Raw genomic sequence first — 12117 nt, forward strand, 5'->3', positions numbered from 1 at the left:
GGGAAGACTTCCATTTTATGCCGACTTTAAAGTAGATATGAGTAGTTTAATAGTTTTTACATTTTCAACATATTTTTGTATTTTTACTGTAAATTTAAGAGTATTTTTTACAGTGTCATTTTTCAAAGTCTCAGGGCACCTTTAAAGGCCCACTGAAGTACCTTGGAATGAGCAGCATTATTCAGTGTGTTGATGTAATTTCAACTGAAACAGGAAGATAGGGCGGTACATATTGAACAGCTCCTCCCCTTTTTTAAAATAGCCAATAGCATTTTGTTTATATCACAGCTCAGCCAGTGCTGTTGAGCTCGGTAAAACCTCAGTTTCCTTCTAATCTTTAACCGTTTCTCCTCCTAATCTCCTCCATATCTCTTTAAAATAGGTATAGCATTCTGTGCAGAATTTAAATGGGTCCAATACATTTTGTGGTCTGCGTTATCTCACGGATATGATCCACTCTGTGCTATCGTGTCTCTGGACCAGAGCAGACTGTGTGCGCTGCGGTTCGTGTGACACTAAAATAAAACCAGACTTCATTCGCCTCAATAGAAAGCATATTTACACTGTCTTAATCGTTCCCTGTCCCTTATATAGTGCACTATGTGCCATTCACCATGTAGAAAATAGTAAATGTGTGAACAAGTGAACAATTTCAGCCACAACTTCAGCATCTACTTATAATGTAGGGGGCGGGACGCTTTAGATTCTAGAGAGCATTTGATTGGACAGAAGATCTGATGAGAATCTGAAGTCCACGGTGATGTCATGAAAATCACTGATTCAATTTAGCAGAAGTGAGAGACTGTAAGTTTTGAATGCTTATATTTCCTAAATGTGAATTTTGTCATTGTTTTGAAACACACCAGCTTATTCATAACCTTAAGGCTAACATATTCATAAATAAAAGCTGGGTGAATTTAACATCAATTTGACAGATGTCTTCCCTAAGAACAATCCTCATCACCACTGAACATAATTGCTACCTTTGTAGGCAGTCGGAGACGCCAAGGACCAGATGAGTGAGAAGAATTAATTAATGGTAACCCATTTAGTGGGCAGCCAAGGGGAGGGGAAGCTCTGGGGCAAACAGAGATCCTGATTGGATGAGACTGCAGTGGAAGGTGAATGTGTGTTTGTGTGTGGGCCATGAATGTGGAGGCTGGGCTGTGAGGAGGGTGAAGGGCTAAGCACTATAGCTTATTTCTCTCTCTCTCTGTGTGTGTGTGCCAACCTTTCTATGTGCGACATAGCAAATGTGTGTTTTTGGGTCGTGGGATTAGATATGCTGCAATTGTTTTCAGCAGGAAACCAGCACCCTATACTGGAAGTGTGTGTATCATGGATGAAATCTGTGCTGTAGTTGAATACATTACACACTGACCATGCTGTGAGTGACAGATCCTGGCCTTGTGCCCTGATACAGGATTGGACAGAATCCATGGAGCTCTAAGAGCCTGTTAAGTATAGGATAAGGTGTGCATTTGTTTACTCTTTGGGGATGGAGATGTTCCCACCACAAGATATCTTTCACATTTGACTTTGTTGCTGCCCAGAAGAACAGAACTTTGCCAAATGTCATCACAATGTATCTGACATTTGAAAGTGTGTGGTCCACTTGGTCTAGTTGAACACATTCAATCACAACTAAATAAATAAATAAACAATGTTTTTGAGCTTGCCATTTCTACTATGACCCGGACATCTGGAAATGTTTTGGGATCAAAAGCCCAGAAATTGCTGTCTAGGTAGGCGGCACACCATGTTTTGAGATACAGCCATATTCTGTACATCCAGCACATTTAACATGAAAGCTCCTTCCATCCCAATGCACATCTAATGTCACATATCATAAAGGAAATATTAACTGCAAAATCCTATGAGACTTATTTAATCTCAAAGACCTCCAAGGTAAGAGGGACAGGCCTGAAGTTCTTAACTGTACAGCTTTAATATTTATGTGCTTTGCTCTAATGCTGTTTGTCACTTATTTTTTAAATATTTTAAATGACTTTGATAAAGATTTTACAGTTATATTCATAATTCTGATTTAAGTGTATTTTCATTATATTAACACTAGCGTTCAAATTGTTTTTTATTTAAAAAAAAAAATGTTTTTGACGTAGTATCGCTCACCAAAAAAAATACAGTGAAAACAGTAATTTTGTGAAATATTAATAAAATATTATAAACAGAGTTTATAAATATACATATATATATAGTCTTATATATATATATATATATATATATATACACATATACATATATATATAGTCTTATATATATATATATATATATATATATATATATATATAGTCTTCAGTGTCACACGATCTTTCAGAAATCATTCTTATATGCTGATTTGCAGCTCAAGAAACAAGTATTATTATTATTATGTTGAAAACAAGTATTAATATCTTTGTGGAAACCGCGATAGCCTATAATTGTATTATATATTTTGTATAAATGTCTTTACTGTCACTTTTGATCAATTTACTGTGTCCTTGCTGAATAAAAATAGGCCTAGGCCTATTATTTTTTAATCTTACTGACCCCATACTTTTGAATTGTAGTGAATATATTAGAATTGTAGCCTATATTAATTATTATAACACTTGTTTTTATTATAAAATGCTTTAAATTTAAAGCATTTTTAATGCAGTTTATTTTCAGCGCTCCATACACACTAAGTACACTAAACAGTATTTAGTATGAACATGATTACATTCCATATAGGCCTACTCACTGTTTTTAATGGTCTATGTATACGCGCAACAGACGCGGAATTGATCTTTGTTCTGCGTCTCTTCCATGAGCATCGTGTTTTTAAAATGTTCTGTTAAACAGTTTGGGTCATTTTAGCCCGTTGTGCTCGTTTTGAACACAAGAACGCACTTTACACGGAGGCACTGGGACCGCGCAGCGCAGTAGAGCAGCAGCAGCAGCGTCTCTTTGTTCAGCGTGCAACATCTCTCCTCCTCCTCTCGCGCTCCGCAGTGACTCTCGCGTTCCCCATCATCACTGCTACACTGGTCTGGATGATTGCAGTGGCAGCAACATGGCTGTGAATCTCAGCAAGAACAGACTGGCCCTCTTAACAGCCTACCAGGACGTTATCAACGAGACGTCGGTAACCGACTGGTAAGATAAATGAAACCTGACTTAAAAAGACTCCATTCTTTTAGTATGGTGTTACTGCATTGCAATTAAAAGAATTAAGCTGGCATTATAACTAAATGCGGATGGTTGCACAGAATGGGATGCATGGATTAATGCGTATGGGTTGGATCCTAGATCTCTTGTTTCGATTCCTGGGGGCTTTTGTTAGATAAATCGATTTTAAACGCCTTAATTAATTATTTGATGGTGTTTTGGGTTATTGTATTTAAATAGTGCATACTTCAATACATTGTGGACCTTACAATTACACATTTTTAATTGGTTGGCATCTTTAGCTTGCCTGTTTGCTGTACTCGGATCTTACACTAGGTTGCAGTTCATGCTTTGACCTCCAGAGAGTTGTGCAAGGGATTGCTCAGTTCAAGGGAGTCTTCACTACAGCGCTTGTGATTTGCCAGTTAGAAAGCATGACCAGATGATCATGTCAAACCCAAATATTTGCAGCCTTCCTAATTATTTATCTATTGAGTGAAGTATATCATGGCCAATGGAGCTCCTTTCCATTTTCATGGCAGGGATGGGCGAGGCGACGTCTGTCTGTCAATCTGTCAACCTTTATTGTGCGCTCATCTCTATCTTTTGTACCAGACGGAAACGGTACCTGTTATAATAACTGCCGCCTCAAAGTATTTCAGCTTTTTGTACTGCGTATATGCTTTTTGTATGGCCCTCGTGGTTGTGGACCTTGTACAGGACAGTGTATGTGATCTCTTTGTGTTGAAACGAAACTGTGAATCATTAGTAATGCGTTGTTGGTTCAGCATCCCAGCCAAAAAGTTTGGTTTAGATTATTTTTTAGAAAATGTTTTTCGCTATAGAACATCACTCTGACCCTGTTTGTATGACGTGTTATGAGTAGTGATAAACCAATATATTGGTCAGGCCCATTGATTGGCTGATATTTGAGCTTTTTGAGATCATCAGCATTGGCCAGTAGAGTTCCTGCCTGGCCAATTGACAGTATCAGTTTAAAAAACAACCCACAGCCTCACTAATGAATAATTTGAATGAAATATATATATATATATATATATATATTTTTTTTAAATACATGTCTAAATATATGTAAAATAGTGTAAGAATATATTATTAGAATATAAAAGTAGAATATATGTTCCTTCATACCATTTTTTTTTTTTTTTACAGTTCAATGTGATGTAGTGAATCATTGCATATGTATTATATTGTACTGTATTGTAACAGAAGAAAGTTGGCAATACCAAACCCTAATAAATTGTTTCATATATAAATATCAAAATTATATGTTATCTGCCTTCCTGCATTGCAGATATCAGTATTACCTTTGACCATTGAATTTAACCCATATCCGTTGACTGCTGATGAAAAGCACCCAAATGATCAATTCTCAAATTTTCCTCCCTTTGTTTTAGCAAAAACTATTGATAAATGCATGTACATAATACCAGATCTGATGAATATCAGCTGTTTGAGCTGAATTTCACTGTAATGTATTGGCAGTCTGTCTAGTTGGTCTTGTGCAAGAATAATAGGTACAACACACACATGCACACAAAGAAACTGGACATAAAATCAATCACTTTTTTTCCAGAAGGATTCATATTCTCTCATTTTCATTGAAATGTTTGTTTTCTGCATCAGCACTCTGTAATTTGCTTGATTATGTGATTATATATGAATAAACTGATGTCCCACAGTTGCCACTTTATGTGACGTTGACGTGAGGGGAACAAAGACAAAGACTTTCAGCCTCTGTAAACAGCTGCCTTCCACTGTATTCACCCTTAAACCTTGGTCCAAACAATGCTCCTGTTCTACGTGCGTGAAACCACATGACAATACTATACCAGATGCAAACACAACTCTCCTCTTTCCTGTTCCCACATAGTTGACATTATCACCGAGTTGTATTTTTTTTAGCTAACTCACATTCCTCTTCCTGGTATTCATCCATATGTCATTACAATACAACCACCACCACGTTATTGAGCCTTTGTACATGTGAAACCTTAACACAAAGTGAACTCTGTGTTTAAAAGATGAGATCAAGCCCAGAGGGTCAGCAGCACTTTACTAACCATCATTCAATGCCTACGGTACCTCAGGGTAGGCTTCAAAACTGAGTAGATAAAGCTTCTAAACCTATTGAGGCGCATCGGACATGGAAATCAAATTGTCCTGAGAGCAAGGTTGGAGGGCGGGTTCCAGGATGTTTTTTATTGGCTGAGGGTTGTCATAATTTTGATGGGTTGGGAGCTGTAGGGTTTAGAAAAGAAAGCTTTTGAAGTTTTGAAGTCAAGGAAAGGTGACTCCAAGCCATTTGGGATAGAGTTGGATATCAGAGTACTCTCAAATATCAAAGAATTGTTGCAAAGAATGTTCAGGCTGCTGATCTGAAGAAAGCATATGGATATGTGATCCTCAGACCTGATGATGTCTTCAAGAATAATTTTGTAGAAGGTACAAGACACGGGTAGTGAAGCTAGTGAAGTATCTTCTGGTCACCCGTCATATTCAATTTTTCCATTCTTGATCTTGGTTTGCCCCCACCCCATTCTTTAGTTCCTGTTGGGTCATTGCTGTTTTCATATGTCCATGATTCTGTAAATCAGGAGTTCCCAAGCTTTTTTGTCAGTTGCTTTGACTGTATACTTTTAAATTGATCAATTAAAAGTTTATCGTGTTTTGATTAGATATATATTTTTATATAGCTTTTCATTAAAGGATTAGTTCACTTTAAAATGAAAATTATCCCAAGCCATCCTAGGTGTATTTGACTTTCTTCTTTCTGATGAACACAATCAGAGTTATATTAAAGGGCATTTTTGTGTGTGTTCCTTAAAATGAGCTACTGCTTTCCAAAAGAGGGTGGAGCTTTAACAGCTCGCGCTTTGGTTGCTCAACAACAACAAAGCTGGAGAATCTCACAAATAGCCAAACAGTAGCGGTGTTCAGACTTACATTGTTTAAACCGGAGTCAGACACTGATGGAGAGACTAAGGAAGAAGTTACAACTTTTAAAATGCAACTGGACGTTTCTGAATGTTTAGTGGATAAATTTATGTAGTTGCTGTGGAGTTGATTCAACTGATTTTGATGTTAATATTTTGTGCAAATCCAGTGTTGAACTGACCCTCGTTTGTGAAGCAGTCCAGCGTAAAATGACGGCATGGCAACAACACTGTACTACAACTCTTCATCGTCTCTAAAGCAGCCCAACATGGCCTCGCCCCCTTTGTTGCGTGTTCTCGGGGGCAGGGTTTATGTACATTTTAGGGTTAGTGATATCACTAACCAGGGGGTAAATAAAGGCCTTCTGAAGTGAAGCAATGCATTTGTGTAAGAAAAATATCCATATTTAACAAGTTATTAATCCCCCGGAGCCATGTGCGGTACGTTTATGATGGATGGATGCACTTTTTTGAGCTTCATACTCATTGGTCCCATTCACTGCCATTATAAAGCTTGGACGCATCAGGATATTCATTAATACAACTCAAATTATGTTCATCAGAAAGAAGAAAGTCAAATACACCTAGGATGGCTTGAGGGTAAGTAAAAAATCTTGGGGTAATTTTCATTTTAAAGTGAACTAATCCTTTAACCCACTAACCCCCTGCAGCTCTGTACCCCTGTTTGGGAAGCCCTTTTGTAAATGATAAAATGTTTGTTTTCTCTACTTTCAATAAATAGTTCATGTGAACCATTGCAGCAGCGGTGGACCTGCATACACTGTTTCCTTTAACTTCAATGCTGTTGGAGATTTGTAAGGACCCATTCGCACTGCGGGGCATCATGGCACAGGATGTCTTGTATAATACTGCAGTAGGAAAATGCAGGAAGAACACAGTTCTTGCAGATCTTACCGATGCAAGCAAGTTACTCAAGTTTAAATATCACAAACATCCATTATAGCTTATATAATTCCAGTAATATAACTAGAGCTCTTGCATGTAAAAGAAAAGATTCCCAACTGGAATTTGGTGGGAAACATAATCATTTATCATGATACATATTATGATCATAACAGATCTAGACTAATAAATAAACTATTAGCATCCACAATTGTCAATAGAGCTACTCAAGTGCTTCACTCTTAAAAATTAAGGTTCTTTACTGGCATCAATGGTTTCATGAAGAACCCTTAACAACCATGGAACCTTTCCATTGGCCAAAAGGTTCTTTATAGTGGAAAAAAGTTCTTTAGATTTTTAAAATGTTCTTCACACTAAGAAAAAATGGTTCTCTTAAGAACTATTAATTGAAAGTTTTTTGGGGGAACCAAAAATGGTTCTTCTGTGGCATTGTTGTGAAAACCCTTATTTTAGAACCTTTATTTTTCAAGTGTTCTCATAGTAACATTTGTTGAGATCTCTTCTAAAACTCTCAGGAAACACTTCTAATATTACCAGGGATGTTTTTCTTAGGAGGAAAAAAAGCAGAATATTTTTTAGCAAAAGTCTCAATTTGATCTCATTGCCTTTTATATGAGATATTCAAGAGTTCTCATCTTGTAGTTTTTTCCCTTTGTGGTTGGAATTTCCAAGAGACGACTCCACAAATATGTTCTTGTAGAAGCAACATCTTCATGTCAAACTGGTGCACTGCAACTTGTATATCTTTCCAAATGTAACAAGCAGCAACATTTGCCACAACCAAAACACAACCACTGCCTCTTCAGCAAGAAGAACTCTGCTCTTTCAGCTGAGCTCAAGCCTTTTTGGTTTTTGTTTAGGTCTTCTGAGCACACAGAAAGCACATGAGAGCCCCAGAGACAGCTCTTCTGTTTGCATTCGGCTGCCAAGAAATGTTGGGGAAACCACACAGAGGACTGGAAATTCACAGTTTGCATGGTCTACCAGACTCTATAAAATGTTACCATTTCCCTAAAAGTCTGGTGTAAAGTCCAGATCTCAACCTCACCTGGAGGGAGTTTATCTCCCACAGTCCCACAGTCTGATGCCTGCATTCCTTCTGCATCAGGTCACTATCTTAGTCATCAAGTAATTTATCATGCTGAACCAGTGCTGGGGAAGCTACGTTAAAACTGTAGCTTGCCCAGCAAGCTACTCAACATTTAAAGTACTGTATTTTCCAGAAAAAAAGTTGCACATAAGTATAAGTTGCACAGTGTCAAAATTGCATTGTAATGGCATATTTCCACTGAGCTGTCTGGTACAGTACATTACAGTACGGTACGCAATTATTTCCGTTCCGATTGTCAGAAGTTGTGAATGGTACCAAAATACCTAGCACAGTAGTCCGGAACCTAAAGGGTGGAGCTAGACTGGAGTGCAGAATGTTGATTAGTTGACAGAGAATCATCACTTGCGCGTATTACAAGTGAAAAGACAACACAATAGACGCCATTTTTTAAATATACAGTTGAAACACAATACCGTTTCAACACAAACAGCCACATGCCGAGAAGCAAGAACAAGATCTGCTGTATGTCTTCCATTGTTGTTTACTATGTTGCTTTCTTCTGTGTCGCGTTCTTCTTCGCGCTAGAAGAAAGCGATCACTACTTTTTCATAATCATGCACTGTTCGCTGTTGGCCAGAGGAGAACTGGCCCCCCAACTGAGCCTGGTTTCTCCCAAGGTTTTTTTCTCCATTTTAACACCTGTTTGCCACCTGATGTCACCTGTTGGAGTTTGAGTTCCTTGCTGCCGTCGCCTTTGGCTTGCTTAGTTGGGGACACTTGACATTTGATATTCAACAATGCTTTGATCTGCCTTCATTGACACCATTGTATGCGAACTGAACTGAGCTGGATGATGACATCACTTTTTACTGCAGTGCTGATATAGATAAATTAACTAAATTAATAACTACTGATTCTTACCACGGAATGAATCAATACTGAATTTACTGAATTTTAATAATGACACCATTTTCTTTAAGAGCTGCTGTGCAGCCAAAAGTATATACCAGTTATCACTGTAAAGCTGCTTTGACAAAATCTGCATTGTAAAAAGCGCTATATAAATAAAGGTGACTTGACTTGACTTGACTACTTTCCGGCATACACCACGCCTATCAAGTAAGGGTACTGTTGCCGGTGGAAATGCAAGCCGGATCAAGGTTTACCGTCCTGAATCGCACTGTACCGCTTGGTGAAAATGAGACATTAGTAATGCTAGAAATTTAGTAATGCTAGAACGCTAGGTAACACTTTATTTCGATGGTCCACTTTAGACATTCTACTAACCCGAACCCGAACCCCAACACCTAACCCTAACCCTAACCTAACAGTCTCTACTACAGTCTATTAATACTCTAATGAGAGTTAGTTTACATGTAGTTGCAAAGATACTTATAGTTAGTAGAATGTCTAAAGTGGACCATCGAAATAAAGTGTAACCAAATGGTATGCTAAAATACTTTAATTCACAACACATTTAGATGATAAAAAACTTGATTTGTAATCTGGAAAATGCAGTAGTTCAACTACAGTCAAACTACCCTTTTAAAAAAGTTAGCTACACTGCAAGCTACTAACTAAAATAGATAACTACACTGTAGATATAAGTGTTGAATTAATAATGAACAGTGAAAATGCTATTATTTATTCCACAATCAGAGCATTTATCTCAATGCAAAAAAAACCAAAAACATTTATGCTAATAACCACTACAGCGCCCCTTGTGGCAACGCTAAGAATGCAGTACATATTTTTGCATTATGCATTGCAGACTGACACATTTTGGAATGCAATGACACATAAAATGAGTTTGCGTATTTCAAAGCATTTGTTATCAGGTATTTGTGTTGAGTAAGTCTAAAGCTGTGGGCACACTAAAATGTGATAAAAAAAAAATACAGTGATGTCACCGTATTCCAACTACACTGTATTTCCAACTAAAACTGATCTTAAATTTATAGCTGTACTCTGTAATAGCTCAGTTGAGATGCATACTGAAAGAAATGCAGTCTGACTGCAGTGTAATTGAAGAGAGGACATGACGTGTTATCACTTCCCAGACATAGTGGTGCGCTGTGTGGGTAGATGATACTTTGGCTTCTCTCTTCATGGACTCAAGGCTGTCTGTGAAAGGCAGATGATTCAGATCATGGCTGCCTATTTTTCCTTCTACTCGCCTTGTGAGTGGCATATATTAATAACAAAGGCAGCCCCTTGCCTAGCTCTTGACCCTTAACATCACAGGAGTACAAACATGTCCACATCCCAGCTCTGATAAGATCCAGGCCACAAAATTCTCAAGCTGTATGTGTGTTCAAAGTTTAGCATTTTGAACATGCAGACTGTTATTTGCAGCAGAAGATTTTGAGAAGGAACGAGAATTCTTTTTTTTTTTTTTTTGTGGGAGTTTGTTTTCATAACCTCAGCAAATGTGATTCCATATTTAAACTCTACTGGAAATGAAACAAGACTGAAAAATCTTTTTGCTTTTGCTGCATTGGTTGTGGTTTGACTCGGTGCTTTCAGCTAATGATTCTTTAATGGTGGTAAACTGTTGCTTTACTAATTTGTGGCATTGACAAGTTGTGTCAGAGCTGCGACAGGCGGTGAAACCACATAGAGGTGATAACCGTTGGCAAATCTTATGTTTGTTTTGGCAAAATTAAAATCATTATAAAAATCATGCAGGCTATATTTCATGGACACATTTTGCTTGCACACAAGAATGTGGAACAAAGACAAGGTCATGTGGTCATATGAAACTAGCATATTGTTTCTCTGGGAACTGAAAAAACATTAATGGCCATAAATTTCCATATTAAATTTCCATATTTTGTTCAGACAATGTTTATGAAAAGTCTAAGACGAAGTGACTGATTTGTCTCAGATGGATATCCTTGTGGCTTCTCATGGGGCTGAACATCTGGCAGTACCTTCTTGCACTGGATTAGCTGCATCGTTGAGAAACTCGTAACTGTGATTAGGATGATTATGATGACGTGGCACTTTTACATCTGGACGATAGACAGAGCTATGAGATCACAGTTGGATGATAACAACTCTGCTAATGTGTTTTGGATGCACCAATAAACTAAACTCTTAAAACATATCCACTGATGATACATTTTCTGGAGAGGTTCAACATAAAATGCAAGCTCCAAGGCTTTCAGACCTGTTTAATTGCATAGTGAGATGACATTAACAAAGATTTGTTTGAAGATTCATCCAAAATTTCATTAGACAAAAATGAGCTTTCAGAGAGTGAGATCCCACAAGGTTCTGACCTGATGGAACTTCCCATCAGGAAACTCTTCTGCTAGAATAAGTTTCCCAGTTTCCCTCTGGTAACAGCTACTGACTTCCCCATATCAAAAAGCTCTTTGTCTTTTGGCATTGGTCTGTCTATTCATTTCAGTTTTGTTAGTTGGTCTAATTTTAGCTGTGAACAGAAGACCAACATGTAGTGGTCACTAATGCCATTGCCTGTGAATATTTGTTTACTTCTCTGTTTAATCTGTAATTCTTCAACTAAACCAGTTGACAGAACATGGATCTTGGAAATAATTAACTTATTGTTGAAATATTTCCCTTAGCCCAGTTAAAACAAGCTCCCAAAGTTGTTTACTTCCCTAAGTAGGTCTGAGTGAATGTACAGATTTTTGAGGCCATTCTTATATTAAACAGTCAAACATGAACAAGTGTAGGGAATTAACTTGCAAGATTTAAAACTGCCTTCTATTCAGGACAATGTAAGTGCTTCATTGGCAGCGCTTCTTAGAAGCAGACTAGAGAAATAGCATAAAATTTTCTAGGGTGCTTTAAAATGGTATTAAACAAAACATTGTCTCCATTCAAAAGGACATGGGCACAATTTGCTCAGATTATGTAACTGAAGAGCCGGTTTAGCTGTTTTTGGGTCACCTAAGTTTGGTCAACTGAAAAGTTAATCTTTTTTGGTACTCTCTGGAAAATATCTCCCAGTGATAGCATTGAAAAACACACTTAGCATTGAGCTAAGTACTCAGATCAGTTCCT

General features: G+C 37.5%; 1 protein-coding gene across 8 annotated transcripts in view; it reads left to right on the top strand.

Annotated features, from left to right (window-relative positions):
* Nucleotides 1-2945: 2945 nt before the first annotated feature.
* Nucleotides 2946-12117, top strand: part of dbn1 (drebrin 1) — an 87824-nt gene continuing 78652 nt past the window's right edge. For all 8 annotated transcript variants that reach the window (XM_051877384.1, XM_051877387.1, XM_051877388.1 and 5 more), the window contains exon 1: nt 2946-3138. In XM_051877384.1, coding sequence (XP_051733344.1) covers nt 3056-3138 — 83 coding nt within the window. In that variant the 5' untranslated portion in view covers nt 2946-3055. The remainder of the gene's footprint in view (nt 3139-12117) is intronic.

Source organism: Ctenopharyngodon idella, chromosome 21, assembly GCF_019924925.1.
Source record: "Ctenopharyngodon idella isolate HZGC_01 chromosome 21, HZGC01, whole genome shotgun sequence".
Classification (NCBI taxonomy): domain Eukaryota; kingdom Metazoa; phylum Chordata; class Actinopteri; order Cypriniformes; family Xenocyprididae; genus Ctenopharyngodon; species Ctenopharyngodon idella.